The 14,368-nt window shown below is 62.2% G+C and overlaps 3 protein-coding genes across 3 annotated transcripts in view; all 3 read left to right on the plus strand.

Moving 5' to 3' along the window:
* Positions 1-2,212, plus strand: part of LOC129405909 (collagen alpha-1(I) chain-like) — a 28,293-nt gene extending 26,081 nt beyond the window's left edge. The window contains exon 4 of the mRNA XM_055143626.1: positions 507-2,212. Coding sequence (XP_054999601.1) covers positions 507-533 — 27 coding nt within the window. The 3' untranslated portion in view covers positions 534-2,212. The remainder of the gene's footprint in view (positions 1-506) is intronic.
* Positions 2,213-3,354: 1,142 nt separating this feature from the next.
* SMIM45 (small integral membrane protein 45) lies at positions 3,355-5,899 on the plus strand. The gene is made up of 2 exons (XM_055142339.1): positions 3,355-3,656; positions 4,923-5,899. Exons 1-2 carry the CDS (start codon positions 3,404-3,406, stop codon positions 5,144-5,146), a joined length of 477 nt encoding a protein of 158 aa, XP_054998314.1. The 5' UTR covers positions 3,355-3,403; the 3' UTR covers positions 5,147-5,899.
* A 5,372-nt stretch (positions 5,900-11,271) lies between these two features.
* On the plus strand, positions 11,272-12,507 carry LOC129405910 (basic proline-rich protein-like). The gene has a single exon (XM_055143627.1). It carries the CDS (start codon positions 11,272-11,274, stop codon positions 12,505-12,507), a length of 1,236 nt encoding a protein of 411 aa, XP_054999602.1.
* Positions 12,508-14,368: the final 1,861 nt, after the last annotated feature.

Raw genomic sequence — 14,368 nt, forward strand, 5'->3', positions numbered from 1 at the left:
TCCTGCTGTGCTACCTGAGCCCCAAGCTCAGATTTTCTTCTTTATATACCACTCCCAATCTCAAAGCAAGTCTGTGGGGTCTATAATTCAGTTAAGGTGGTCCTAGGGGCAACAGGGCTTTCTTTTTTTTTTGGCTTTTTGGGTCACATCTGGTGAAGCTCAGGGCTACTCCCATATGGGATGCTGGGAATCGAACAACCCGGGTCAGACGTGTGCAAGGCAAATGCCCTACCCGCTGTACTATCGCTCCACCCCCACAACTGAGCTTTCTTGACTGTCGGGAAAACAAAACAACCAAGGAACAGTCCCAGACAGTTGCCAAACAGTCAGGAACAGTAAATTCATTCGTTTTGGGGGCAAAATCTCAGACGTTGTGCAGTTTCTGACAAAATGGGAAGACAAGACTGTAGAGAAAATGGAAGCTGAAAGGGGAGCCAGGGTGTTGGGGGGCTCCCCTTCAGATGGGGCGGCTAAGGAGGGGGCCCACTGACAAGGTCCCCCTGCAGCAGAAACAAGAACGAAGCCGAGAATGAGCCACGTGACTGCGGGAAGAGCATTTCTACCCGAGGGAACCTTCGTTGACGGTCCTGAGACAGGATTTAGAATTCCTAGGAAACTGGAGGTGAGAGGGAGACCAGAGACCCCCCCCAGTGCCAGAATGTGGAGCTCCGAGACCCCAGAGCTTGCAGAAAACGAGGGTCAGGCTTGGATCTGGACTCGAACAGGAAGTTCTGGGGAGCGGGTTGGGTGCAGCTGGGCGAGGGGCCCAGTTTGGCTGCGGTCAGGGTGGGGAACTGTCAATCTGAATATAAATCGGTGGGGATGTTGCAGCTCAGGACTTAACTCCCGGCTCTTCCTCAGCAGGGACTCGTGGCATTTCTGGGACAGACCTGGCGCCCCCTCCCATGACCGAGGAGGAGTCGGGACCTTCCTGTTCCGACACGGAGACACGGATCTATTCGTGGGAGCGGACCGTGAGAACCCGGGGTCCTCACGTGCCTGCTGACCCAGACACGGCATGTCTTGCTTTGTAAATGGCTTCCTGGGTGCCGGCCCAGGTGGGGCTTGGGTTTCTCACCACCTGGGGTGGGGAGGGCCCCCTAAAAGTCAGGTAGGGCTTTCCGCTGCTGCACGAGCATGATCCCAGAGGACAGCTAAACTACTTTGGGCAACGCAGCTTCTTGCAGAAATGTCTCTAGACTGTGAACTGAGCCACTGCCCCACGCTGCACCAGGAGGGAAGGGTTTTTCCTCTCTCGGCTCTTCTTTTCCGGGCACAGCATGGCGACCACCATTTATGAGCACAAAAAGGAGGTACAAGCCTGCAGAAACGGGGACTCATGGGAGATCCTGGGATGGGGGCGGTACCGGCCCCGCCCTCCACGGAGATTTAAGTGCAGTGGCCACACGTGTGCGGCCTTTCCACTGCTGCACGAGCATGATCCCAGAGGCCAACTAAACTACTTTGGGCACCAGCAGCTTCTTGCAGAAATGTCTATAGACTGTGAACTGAGCCACTGCCCCACGATGCACCAGGAGGGGAAAGGGTTTTCTCTCTCGGCTTTTCCATTTTATGAGCACCACAAAAGGGAAGTAAAAGCTTGCAGTGATGCAATTTCTGGCAGAAATTTCCCTGGACTTAGTTACTAAAATACAGAAATCTGAAACCGCGCGGCCGCAACAGCAGCCACACAACCTCATATCTCTTAATTATCAGCAATGGAAAACATTATCAAATGGTTCCTTTTCAACAGGTCTGACTGGGGGGGGGGGGAAACTCCAAACAATAATAGTGATTTTTTTTTGTTGAAATATTGAAGGTAATCGGGGCTGGAGCAATAGCACAGCGGGTAGGGCATTTGCCTTGCACGTGGCCGACCCGGGTTCGGTTCCCAGCATCCCATATGGTCCCCCGAGCACCGCCAGGAGTAATTTCTGAGTGCATGAGCCAGGAGTAACCCCTGTGCGTTGCCGGGTGTGACCCAAAAAGCAAAAAAAAAAAAAAAGAAATATTGAAGGTAATCAAAGTAAAGTGAAATCTATTAGCTACACAGGCGGAGTGGGGGGGAGGTATACTGGGGCTCCTGGTGGTGGAATATGTGCACTGGTGAAGGGATGGGTGTTGAGTATTGTATAACGGAGACTTGAGACTGAAAGCTCTGTAACTTTCCACATGGTGGTTCAATAAAAAAATTTTTAAAAAAGAATTAAGAATAAACAGATAAGGAGCTGGAGCGATAGCACAGTGGGTAGGGCGTTTGCCTTGCACGCGGCCAACCCAGGTTCGATTCCCAGCATCCCATAGGGTCCCCTGAGCACCGCCAGGGGTAATTCCTGAGTGCAGATCCAGGAGTGACCCCTGTGTATCGCCAGGTGTGACCCAAAAAGCAAAAAAAAGAACAAAAAAAAATAAACAGATAAAAATCTACTGTAAAAAAATAAAAGTCAGGTAGGGCAGTGAGAGCGTGAAGACAAAGTCCATCTGGGGATGGACCAAGAGGGGCAGGTAGGAAGAAGCTATTCTGGGGGCCAGAGAAGCCTCCCCAAGAGCGGGGAGGTCTGAGTAGCCCCTGGATTCAGGGAGCAAATGCAGATATTTGGAAGGAGAGACCACAGGAGGGCCCAGCGGGAATTACCAGTGGGGACACCAACAGGACACGAGCAAAGGCTGCACAAGAGGGACCAGAGTGAGAGTTACAGGGTGTTTACCTTGCACACGGCTGACCCGGGTTTGATCCCCAGCATCCCATAGATACTCCCGAGCACTTCCAGGAGTAATTCCTGAGTGCAGAGCCGGGAGTAACCCCTCAACATCACCAAAAAGATTAAAAAAAAAAGAGGCTGCACAAGAGCAAAGCAGGTGGGGGACAGAGGCCCCCTGGGGAGGCCACACAACACCGCTGAGGCCTGGTGTTGGGGGGACCCCTGCCGGGTACGGAGCTGGGGCCCGCACAGGCCAGCTGGCTTCACCACTCTCTGGCTTCGTGACCTTGGAGGGTCAAACTCCATAAGGCCCCGGAATCAGCATCCGGTGCTAGGATGCAGGTGCTGCCCTGGGCCGGTGGATGCTGACCCTCAGTCTCTGCCTTGTTCCTTCCCCCAAACAACCACCCGTCCCCTTGGATTCATGGGGTCACTGCCTCTGTCCACACCCGCTTGCCCGGGACCCCAAGCTCTTGCTACTCTCCAAAGGCAAACGCGCCACCCCTGCTGAGCGTTCTCCAGGCCCCCCTCCCCGAATCTGCACCCTCGTCCGTCCTCTCTGTACCACTGGGATCCAGAACAGAGGCTGGTTGCCGTGGCAACGGAGGATAAAGCCCCGGCTCTGCCCGCCCCGCTGATTGGCTGAGCCAGGTCCCACCTCCTGCCATCCTGGGAGTGGGGGGCTGAAGCCAGGGTCTCCGATGGGCAGGGAGAGGTTCCAGGGTGTGGAGCCGGCCCACAACAGCCCCCTCCCGGCCTGGCCAGAGGCCCTCTCTCCCGGGGGGGCTTGGCCTCCCCCTCCTCCCTTCGCCTCCAGCACCCAGGGCGGCTGCAGACGGCAGAGACTCTGGGGGCGGCCGCGGCGACGGGATCCACAGGCCAGCGCTGAGCTGCCCAGGCCAGGGCCCTGTGCTCAGCCCAGAAGCTGCAGACGGGGCATCGGCAGGGCTCCAGGTGGGTCTGCGGGCCGGGGGCTGGCGGGCAGGGGTGCAGGGACACCCAGTGGCTGGGGCCCGGGAGGCAGCGGAGGGGCTCGACAGCCTGGAACGGGATTGGAACATCTCCCTGAGCCCCCGGGCCCCCTCCCGCCCTGCCCCGTCATGCTTCTGTTCGCTGGGAGCCCTAAGCCCAGAGAGGGTGAGGCATAGCCCAAGGTCACACAGGAGGACGGAGTTTTGGCTTCAGCAAGGCCAAGGCCCTGACAAGGCTGGACACGTTGCATGGTCTCCAGGTGGCTTGAGGAGCCTGGCACTTTGCTCAGGACAGGATTGACGGTGGGGGGCCCTGAAGCCCCCTCCACAGGCTCACAGCAGGGCCGGGCCCCAAGTGCCTGCTCTTGTGTCTGAGCTGCAGAAACTCGGTGGGAACACGGCTCATTCAGGCTGGTCTAGGCCGGCGTCCTGCTTGGGGGGGTGTAGTCCTTCTCCTCTGTCCCCCCCATCCAGAGTTCTCTGTAGCAGGCCAGAAAGGCAGAGACTGGGGGGACCCCCAGCCCTGAGGCCTCTAGTCGTATCACTGCCTTCTGGGATGGGGTCCTTGCAGACGGTGCGGGTTCAGACCAGGTGTGTGGGGGCCGGAGGGACACAGGACAGGAAGTGGCGTCTCCCCCTCCCCTGGGTCCCAGCCCCTCCAAGACTCACCTGTGGGGCGGGGTCTGGGGACAAACCAGGGAAGCCTCCGGTGCCCCGGGTCAACCCTCTCCCCATTCCCCTAAGTGACCGCGGCCTCTGGTGACTGTTTCCCGGGATCGTCCCCACAGTGGCCACCAAAACCCACTTGGGGACCTTCCTTCCTAATGAAACGTGGCCATGGACTTACCTGTAAAGGCCAGTAGAGATGTTCTAACAGTCTCGGCCAGAAAAATCAGAGGTCCACACTCCCTGCTTACAGGCCAGGCGGCCCCCATTCCCGTTCAGGTCCCTCCCTCAGGACGGCCGGGCGGCCCAGAGAGGCCAGGCCACTTTCCCGAGGACACACAGGCTGAGCATGACTTCTCCAGAAGCTCCTTCTTCCTTGGGGGGTAGGAGCAGAGGGGGTCCCTCTGGGTCTGCTGGGGGAGCCGGGACAGGGGGGTCTCGGTTAGGACCCTCCCCTTCTTCTGGGCCTCAGTGCTCCTGTAAAGGGCTGTTTTGTGAACCTGGAGGTGGGGGGCGGTCCTGCACCCCACGGGCAGGTGGGAGGGACGGGGCCCCTCCGTGACGCCCGGCTCCGTCCCCCCAGCCCCGGCCGCTGTCGAGATGCCACACTTCCTGGACTGGTTCGTGCCCCTCTACCTGGTCATCTCCGTCCTCATCCTGGTGGGCTTCGGCGCCTGCATCTACTACTTCGAGCCGGGCCTGCAGGAGGCGCACAAGTGGCGCATGCAGCGCCCCCTGGTGGACCGAGACCTCCGCAAGACGCTCATGGTCCGCGACAACCTGGCCTTCGGGGGCGCCGAGGCCTGAGCGGACCCCCTCCGTGCCCAGCCAACCTGGACGTCCAGAGACTTGGACTCCTGCAGGCTGCCCCTCTGCAGCCTGGGCGGCCCCCAAATGAAGTTCCCGGGTTCCCCCAAAGCTGGAAGCGAAGTCGGGGTCCCTGGGTGCCTTGAAGGATTGCTTTCCGCCTCAAGCCTGCGCACCCCATGCCAGTCCTCCCCAGCTCTGGGGATGCTCCCCACTGGCCCCAGTGCCTTTGAACCGCCCGCACTCGCTCCGTCGCCTTGCCCCAGCCTGTTCTGAGCCTCCAGGCTTCTGGGATATGCTGGACCACACACTCACACACACACACGCACACATGCATGCACGCACACACACGCACACATGCACGCACACACACACGCACACACACATGCACACGCAGGCATACACACACGTGCGCATGCGCACACACACACCTCGCTCTGTCCTTGCAGCCTGAGCCCGGGAAAGGGTCCCACGGAGCCCACGTCAGCTTGGCCCGGCCCATCCTGCCCTGCTGGGCCTGACTGAGTGCCAAGGGGCCCACGCAGAGGAAGGGGGGTGTGGGTGAGAAAGAGGAGAGGGAGGGAGGGCCCCGGCAGACTGGGGAGCTCCGTGGGCAGCGTGGGGGCTGCCTGCTCTTGTCCCCTCTGGGCGTGTCCACCCTGCGCCCCCGCCCCCCAGCCCCCGCGTGGGGGGACGCCGCCTGACTGCTTCCCGCTGAGTTTGCTGCGTAATAAAGATCGCCCTGGTCTCTCCTGCCCTGTCCAGCTCTGTCCCCACACCGGTGCCCTCAGGTGCCACAGCCCCATGGCCCCGTGTGCAGGGTGTAGGACAGAGGCAAGGAGGCTTGTGAGGGACAGCAGGAGGTACCAGGAAACTTTTCTTTCATTTGGGGGGGGCACACCCAGTGGTACTCCTGGCTCAGTGCTCGGGGTCCAGGCTGTGACTGGGGGGCCAGGTGGTCACTGGGGAAGAGACAGACCCCCCTGACGTGAAGCCCCGTGCTCCAGCCTTGTCTGCCTGCTGCCCCCCATGGGGACACCTGAAACAATCATTTTGTTGGGGGGCAGCCTCCCTCGCCCCCCATTTGTGTCATTTCAGAACAACATCCCTTTGGGGTGGGAAGACGGCTCCCCCCTCCCCCAGGAACAAGCCAGATGGACAGACAGATGGACCGACGGACGGATGGACAGGCAGACAGATTGGGTGAGGGGCCAAGGGACCTAACTCAGCCCAGCAGGCCAGGGGGAGCTCAGGCTGCCTTTAGCGGAAAGCCGGGTCTGCTGTGATGAATATGGAATACACTTTTTTGGGGGGGGTCGCAGACTGCAAATGAATTAACTGCTCACAGCTCTAAGTCAGGCGGTCTCCCAAACGCTTTCAAATACAGCATCTGGCTGAGGTGGGCAGCTGTGCGCAAGGGCTCATGGCTGAAGAGCCCCCCTGTCCTGGGGAGCAGCGGGAACCCACCCCCAGGGCCCTTCTCCCGGCCTCCTCCCAGCCTGCCACACCAGTGCTGGCCCACGCCTGGCCTAGGGTGTGCCCAGATGCGCTATACATTATTTTTTTTCTTTTTGGGTCATACCCGGTGATGCACAGGGGTTACTCCTGGCTTTGCACTCAGGAATTACTCCTGGCGGTGCTCAGGGGACCCTGTGGGATGCTGGGAATCGAACCCACGTTGGCGTGCAAAGCAAACACCCTACCCGCTGTTCTATCACTCCAGCCCTGATGCAATGAACTAAGCACCATCCCTGTCCCTGAGAAGCCAGTGCCTGTGGGAATCCCTGAAGCACAGACTGAAAGTTAGTGGTGGGTTGGAGACTGAGCAGCCCACAAGTGATTTCTCAAGTGAAGCTTTGGTCCAGGGAGAGAACCTGATTGAACTTCCAGGAGCCACCTCCTCCAGGAAGCCTCCCCTGCCTTCTCTTACCACCCTCCCCCCCCCCGCCCAACTTTTTCCCTCAGAGCCCTAACTTTGCATTGTGATTTTATTCACGTGTTGTGAAAGTCGGCGGTGGCCTCCCCCGTCAGCCTGCCTGGCACTGGGCAGACGTCAGTGAAAGCCAGCGTGCTGGCTGACTGGCAGCGGTCTCTGTGTAAACGTTGCCAAGGCTTCCCGGGTGATGCCAGCAGAACTGAGGCGTCCTGGTGCTGGCTATTGTGCGGGTTTCTGCAGCGTCCTGGGAACTCGCCTCTGGCCCTGCTGGGCTCTGGGCCCCAGCAGGAATGTGCAGGAATGAAGGGCTGCCATGTGGGGACGGAGGCCTGGGGGCGGCACAAACCCCTTATTGTTCGCCCCCTTCTCTGTGTCCCGGCTCAGGACCAGGGGCTGGGGGTGGGGCTCAGAGGGAGGAGGGAGAGAGGAGGCCCTGGGTGGCTGTCCATGGCTCTGGACCCTGGCCTAAGCCTGTCCTCCCTTGGGATCTGTGGCCGCAAACCACGTCCACGCTTTTATTTATTTATTTATTTATTTATTTGCTTTTTGGGTCACACCCGGCCGATGCTCAGGGGATTCCTCCTGGCTCTGCACTCAGGAATTACTCCTGGCGGTGCTCGGGGGACCTTATGGGATGCTGGGAATCGAACCCAGATCAGCCGTGTGCAAGGCAAATGCCCTCCCCGCTGTGCTATCGGTCCAGGCCACGTCCACGCTTCTTGCCGCCCACCTAAGAACACATGGCGGTCCTGGTTTGAGATTCTGGAGTTGGTGCCGCGGGTCCGCGGGGCCACCACCGGGATGCGTGTTTGCGGGGAACGCCTGTCCAGGAGGCCGCGGCTGTGCTGGCGTGGGAAGAGGAGGATGCGCGGGCTGGGCGCAGCCACTTTCGGCCACTAGAGGGCAGCAGCGCCCAAGCGCCACACCGTGGCCAAGCGCCCGCTGTGGACCCAGAGCAGAGACCCCTGTTTTGGGCCACACCTGCCCGTGACAGTGAGACTCAGTGCCACAGAGACAGGCGCTCCCTGCTCGAAAAGCCCACCGAGGCCCAGCAGGGCAAGTGAGATGACGGGGTATTACACACTGCCAACCCAGGACCCCTCGCTCACACTTGGGAGATGATGTTTTCGAAGTGGGGGGGCTGGTTCCCAGCGTGTGCAGGCAGAACTCTGCCACCAGACCCTAGACCGCTCTCCTTCCTCAAGTTGGGCTGGTCCTGAGACCTCGAGTAAGAGAGAGGGGAGAGGGGGCCCGAGTGATAGCACAGCGGTAGGGTGTTTGCCTTGCACACAGCCAACCCGGGTTCGATTCCCAGCATCTCATAGGGTCCCCCAAGCACCGCCAGGAGCCATTTCTGAGTGCAGAGCCAGGAGGAACCCCTGAGCATCCCCAGGTGTGACCCAAAAAGCCAAAAAGAAAGAAAGAGAAAGAAAGGGTTGAGCACCCTAGTCAGTTCCCGCCCCCACGTAACCAGGGTGCAGCCAGGTTTGATGCCCCAGCTGGGAGCAGGGAGAATGGGCCAGGCTGAAGTTTCTGTTCTTTTTTTTTCTTTTTGGGTCACACCCGGCAATGCACAGGGGCTACCTCTTGGCTTTTGCACTCAGGAATTACTCCTGGCGGTGCTCAGGGGACCCTATGGGATGCTGGGAATCAAATCTGGGTCAGCTGCGTGCAAGGCAAACGCCCTCCCCGCTGTGCTATCGCTCCAGCCCCAAGGCCGGAGTTTCGGGGCTGGGGCGACATATAGCACAGTGGGGAGGGCACTGGCCTTGCACACAGTCACCCTGGGTTTGATCCCTGAGTGGGGCCTCAGGAGGGAGACCTCAGCAGAGCACCCCTGAGTCTGCTCCCCAAAACACAACCACGAAGAAAGTCAAGTCCTCTCAGAATTGCGCTTTCTTGTGCGAGAGCCACAAATTAAAACCTAGTCAGACGTTCAGCAGCTCTCTAGCGCTGCCAGCCTGCAAGTGCTCGGCCGCAGCTCCGGGCTGGCACGGAGACATCTCCACTGTCCAGGGGCTTCCCTCGGCTGGCTCCGCTCCAGACATGCTCAGCACCGCCACCATGGGACAGCGGGCAGGGCCGGGCCTCCGGGCCCCGGCCCAGGGTGCGTGTGTGGCGTCAGGCGGCCCCCACGGTGGTCACTGCACAGATGCAGCACGTGCCCATCTGCCCAGGTGCGCGGTGAGCGGCAGCCGCGCCTGGCCCAGTGCCAGGCCTGCCCCAGTGCTCAGTAAACACCAGCTCTCACGCCCAGCGCGACTCCTAGGGTTGACCGGCCAGGGCAGTTGAGGGCTCCAGCCGGCACCCAGGGCAGCTCCGGGTGGCTCAAGGGCTCCTCAGGGCCGGAGCGATAGTCCAGAGGGAGGGCGTTTGCCTTGCACACGGCCAACCTGAGTTCTAAACCCCGGCATCCCATATGGTCCCTCAAGCACTGTCAGGAGTGATTCCTGAGGCAGAGCCAGGAGGAACCCCTGAGCATCGCTGGGTGTGACACCCCGCCAAAAAAAAAGCAAAAATAAATAAATAAAAGGGTCTCTTCAGTCCCGACTGGGGCACCGTCCCGCCCTCAGGGCCCCAGTGTTCGGTCTGGCGGGGGAGAGCAGGACCCCAGGGGGCAGTGTGGGCTGCAGGGGGGCTGCCTTCAGGAACCCCGGCTCGCTGGAGGAAAGAACCCGGCAGGTGGGCAAGGTGGCCCGAGGGGACACGGTATGGCCTGCCGGAGCGAGGCCAAGTCACAGCACCCTCGTTCTTCTGCGACTTCTCTCAGGTCTGTGGGGGAATGAGCGGGCCTGGGGGTGGGCAGCAGGGCGCAGACCCCGGGGGCCTTCAGTCCAGAACAGGCCGCTGGCCCGTGCCGGCCTCCGTGACCCGCGGATTCCAGAGGCCCAGAGCTGCCATTCTCTGCCACCCACAGCCGGAGCCGGCCCCTCCCTGCCTGGCCGGCACCGAGAGGACGTGGGCCCACAGCGCAGGGGACTGTGACCAGGGTCTGGGCAGGAGTCTATGAGGGGACCAGAGAGGGACGAGGCCGCTGACGAGGCCGCTGACGAGGCCGCTGAGCTGGTCACCGTGGCCAAACTCTGGGCACGGAGGAGGGGAGGGGGGGCTCCTCGCCACACACAGGCCGGAGGACCCTTCGTGATCTCCGAAAACGGTAGGTGTGTGTGTGTGTGTGTGTGTGTGTGTGTGTGTGTGAGAGAGAGAGAGAGAGAGAGAGAGAGAGAGAGAGAGAGAGAGAGAGAGAGAGAGAGAGAGAGAGAGAGAGAGATGGGGACGGGATAGAGCAGACCCTCTGATGGAGGGGTGCGGGGTGAGACTCTGGTGACAGAGTAAACACATCTCAGCAGTCCTGCCCCTGTGGGGGCTCCGTGGGCGGTGGGGGGACAGGGCGGATTTCCCAGCAGGGTCGGGGCATCCCTTCAGGGCTGACCCCCACTGCTCCTGGCTTTAGACCACCCTCTGTCCCCCCCCCCACCCCTAGCATCTCGCAAAGACCTGCTGGGTTGGAAGCAACAGACACAGCTTCACCCTGGGGTGGGCACCAGCTGGCACTTGGGGGGGCCTGGAGCCCCCTTGGGGACTGTCTCAGCCACACTGGCTGGACACCAGCCGGAGCCCCACACCCCCCGTCCATCCTGCTGCTTTGTGCCCTGAGCCGGGCCCCTCCAGCCTCAGCCTTGCGTGTCCTCAGCTCCCCCCGCCCTGCTGCCTGACCCCTGTGACATTCTGCCCAAAGGGCAGCTGTCGGGCACAGACCCGACATGTCCGCCTCCTCCCCACAACATAAAGACCTTCCGTTCCTTCTGGAAGGACAGAGGGAGGGAGACAGTTTCCAATAACTGCCCCCTTGGGACCACCACGGAGCCCCCACAGGGAGAGGGGTCACTCTTGCACCCAGGCTGGGGTAGGGGTGGGGGTCGAGCCATTAAGTTCTTACCCACAAGATGCTAACAGGGCGGCAGAGCCTGTGTGTGCGTGTGTGTGCGCGTGTGTGTGCATGTGTGCGTGTTTGTATGTGTGTGTGTGTCTGAGCGCGCGCGTGCAGGGGTATGATATACATGTTCAGAAGGGACATAGGCACCTCACTGACAGCCTAGACCAGCAGGCCTGGCCAGGGGCAAGGGTGGGCACCCCGGGCCTCGGCCCTGATGCCTGCGGGGCTCTGTCTCAGCAGCCCCTGGGGAGGATGCGGACACGGATGGAGCACTGTGAGATGCAGCCGCACGGGGCCCCGGAGCCGGGGGCCTCCTTCTCCCACAGCCACCTGCCGGGGCCCCCTGCCCGCCCCTCGACGTCCCCCCTCGTTCCTGTGCTCAGGAAGACCATCCATCTGGAAGCGTTCTCCCCGAATCACATCCCACCGGCTCCCAGCCGGCCGGGCCTGGGGGCCCGCAGTGAGAGGGGCGGCAGCCTGGGGGCCCGGAAGTTCAGCTCTGTCTCCCTGACCCTCCACCCCAGCCGGCCCTGGGCCCTGAGCCCCCACCTGGGCAGGGAGGCCGCCCCCCAGGGAGGACGGAGGGCAACCCTGTTGGGCTGGACCCCCGAGACCCTCCCCCAGGGGGGCAGGGGGCACCCAGGGAGCCCGAGGAGCTCTTGGCTGCCCACGCCCAGCAGGAACGCCACGGCGGACAGGCCTGTGGTGAGCTCCTGCCTCAGTCTCCCCTTCCGGGCGCACCTGGGCTGGACGCCTGCAGGCCCTGGGGGCTCGGGCCCCGGGGGTCAGGGCCCCCCTCCACTGCCTGTGCCCCTGGAGCCTGCCAGAGCTTCCCCGGGCAGAGGCCAGCTGGGGGCCCGGGCTCTCCCGAGGCCTCGGCTGCTTCTCCAAAGGGGTCCACCAGGCGGCCCCGCTGTGGGGCCAGGGACAAACACGGCTTTGGACACGGCACGGCCAGGTGTGGCCAGATCCTCAGCCGCTCGGGCCACCAACAGGCTCAACAGGGCTGTCAGCCCGGCCACCCCCAGCGCCTGCAGAGGGGACCCCGGCACAGAGGCCCCCACGCCAGAGACCAAGGGGGACAGTACCATGGACTTGCCCACCGTGGGCTCAGCCAAGCCTGACGTGGCCATGGGTCCCGTTGCCCCGGCGCCAGACCAGCTGGGTAGAGCCGGAGCACCGGGTGACACACGCGCGGGCAGCAGCTACCTGGGGCGGGCAGCGCCAGGCCCGGGGCCGCCGGGCACAGCACGGGCTACCCTTGCTCTGAGCAGGCCGGGCCGGGCGCCGGGTTGGGTTGTGCCTGTCACCCCAGATCCAGCCACTGGGGAGTCCCCCCAGGGCACTGGCCCGGCCCCCGGGCACACGGCTGCCTCCCCCCAGAGGCCAGGTACGAATCCAGCCCCAGCTCCGGGGCCCGCATCAGCAGAGCCCGCAGAGGACTCGGACCCGGACCGGAGCAGAGAGACGGCAGGTAAAGGGCGCTGAGCTTGGGGGCTGGGCGGGGTGGGGGGGGCGGTCCTGGAGCTTGGTCAGGCTCGGTCATAAATGGGGGGGCTCTGAGGTCAGAGCTGAAGGCACTGTGGGGCTGGGGGTGCAGGGGTGAGTTGGGGGCGCGGGACACATGCCGCGGCCGGAGCTGGGTCCAGCAACCCAGAGTCTCTGGGGGTCACCGGCGACTTGGTCCATTTCCTGTAGCATTTGCTCTGCTTGTGCCACGGTTCCCGAAACATCCGAAACAATCAGCTGGCTCTAGGGAAAGCCCAGTCCGAAGGCTCCCCCATAAAATGCAGCCCCCCTCTACAGTCACGGGGGGTGGGGATGGGGGGTCTTCCTTGGTGTTCCTCTCTGAGTGACTTTATCTGTGACCTCTGACCTCCAACCCCCTCAGTCACCCCCTTCCGCCTGACGGGAAGGTGGAAGGGCAGTGATGCTTAAAAGGGGTCACCGCTGGGGGTCCCTTTGCTGGTCCCCCCACCTTGAGGCTGAGAGGTTAGTGGGTGCCTCCTGCACAGGGATATGGTACCCTGGACTCTGTTCTTTTTGTTCGGGTGGGGGTTACTCCTGGCTCTGTGCTCAGGAATTACTCCTGACAGTGTTCAGAGGACCATATGGGATGCTGGAGATCGAACCCGGGTTGGTTGCGTGCAAGACAAACCCTTCCCCGCTGGACTATCGCTCCCACCCCAGTACCCTGGACTCTGAACAGGACCACTGAGGCAGACGTTAGTCTGGTGGCTGGAGGCTGGCTGGAACCCAGCTCCTGCGGTGACCTCATTCCAACATTTTTTTTCTTTTGTTTTGTTTTGGGGCCACACCTAGTGGTGCTCAGGGATCACTCCTGGTGGGCTTGGGGGAGGGGGGCCCAGGTTGGCTTTGTAAGTACCTGCTGTACCACCCCTCCCACCTGGGTCATTCCAACCTTTCAAAGGCCCCCTGAGATGCAGTTCCTGACCCAGCCTGGGGGCTCCGCTGACCCCTGGGCTCTCTCCTAAATGCAGGCGTGGTAGCTCCTCCTCCCAGTCGTGGTGGTGGGAGGGGACGGAGGGGGCATAGGGGCTGTGTGTGTGTGTGTGTCCTCCGTCTGCACTTGACCTTCAGTCTGCTCTGCCCTCACCAGGGCCTCACCTCTGCCGGCAGTGCTTTGGGCAGTGCATTTTTCCTGGCGCTGGTGACACCATTCTCCTCCAAGTTCAGCCCCTGAGCCCGACTAGCGGGGCTGGACACCTCCAGCCTCTGTAGCTCTCTCCCGTGCCCCCACTGGAATTTTCCCAGCCTCGACAGCTCAGCTTCATCCACTAACACCCCTATAGCCTCTCACCTCCTAGGTGCGCAGGCATCCTCACCTCCTGGGGGGCCCCTCCCCCTTCCCTCTGCCAGTCCTTCCCCATCCTCCTTTCCTGCAAACCACCGTCCCACGCCTCCCCGCGCCCCCTCCCTCCCCCCACCTCTTTCTCACGGTGCCCACCTGCGCGCATACCCCGCCCTGCAGGGGACCAGCCTGCTTCCCGGTGCGCCCCGCGCCGCCCCCACCCCCGCCAGTCAGGCACAACACCTCCCCGGAGTGTCGGTTGCATGCATGCATGCATGCATGAAATATCTTCCAGCGGGTATATTGAGGCACGGACAAGCGTCAGAGCTGGTCAAGGTCAGAGGGCTCAGGCTCTGCAGGGCCCTGGCCTTGGGGCAGTGCGGGCACACGCGCCGGGGCGAACGGGTCACCGCGTGACTAGCTGGGAGAGGGTCGGAGGCCCGAGCGGGTGCAGGCGGGGTGCAGGCGGGGTGCAGGCGGGGTGTAGGCAGGAGCAGGCGGGGGTGCAGGCGGGGAGCAGGGGGGTGCAGGAGGGGT

Source organism: Sorex araneus, chromosome 6, assembly GCF_027595985.1.
Source record: "Sorex araneus isolate mSorAra2 chromosome 6, mSorAra2.pri, whole genome shotgun sequence".
Taxonomy (NCBI): Eukaryota; Metazoa; Chordata; class Mammalia; order Eulipotyphla; family Soricidae; genus Sorex; species Sorex araneus.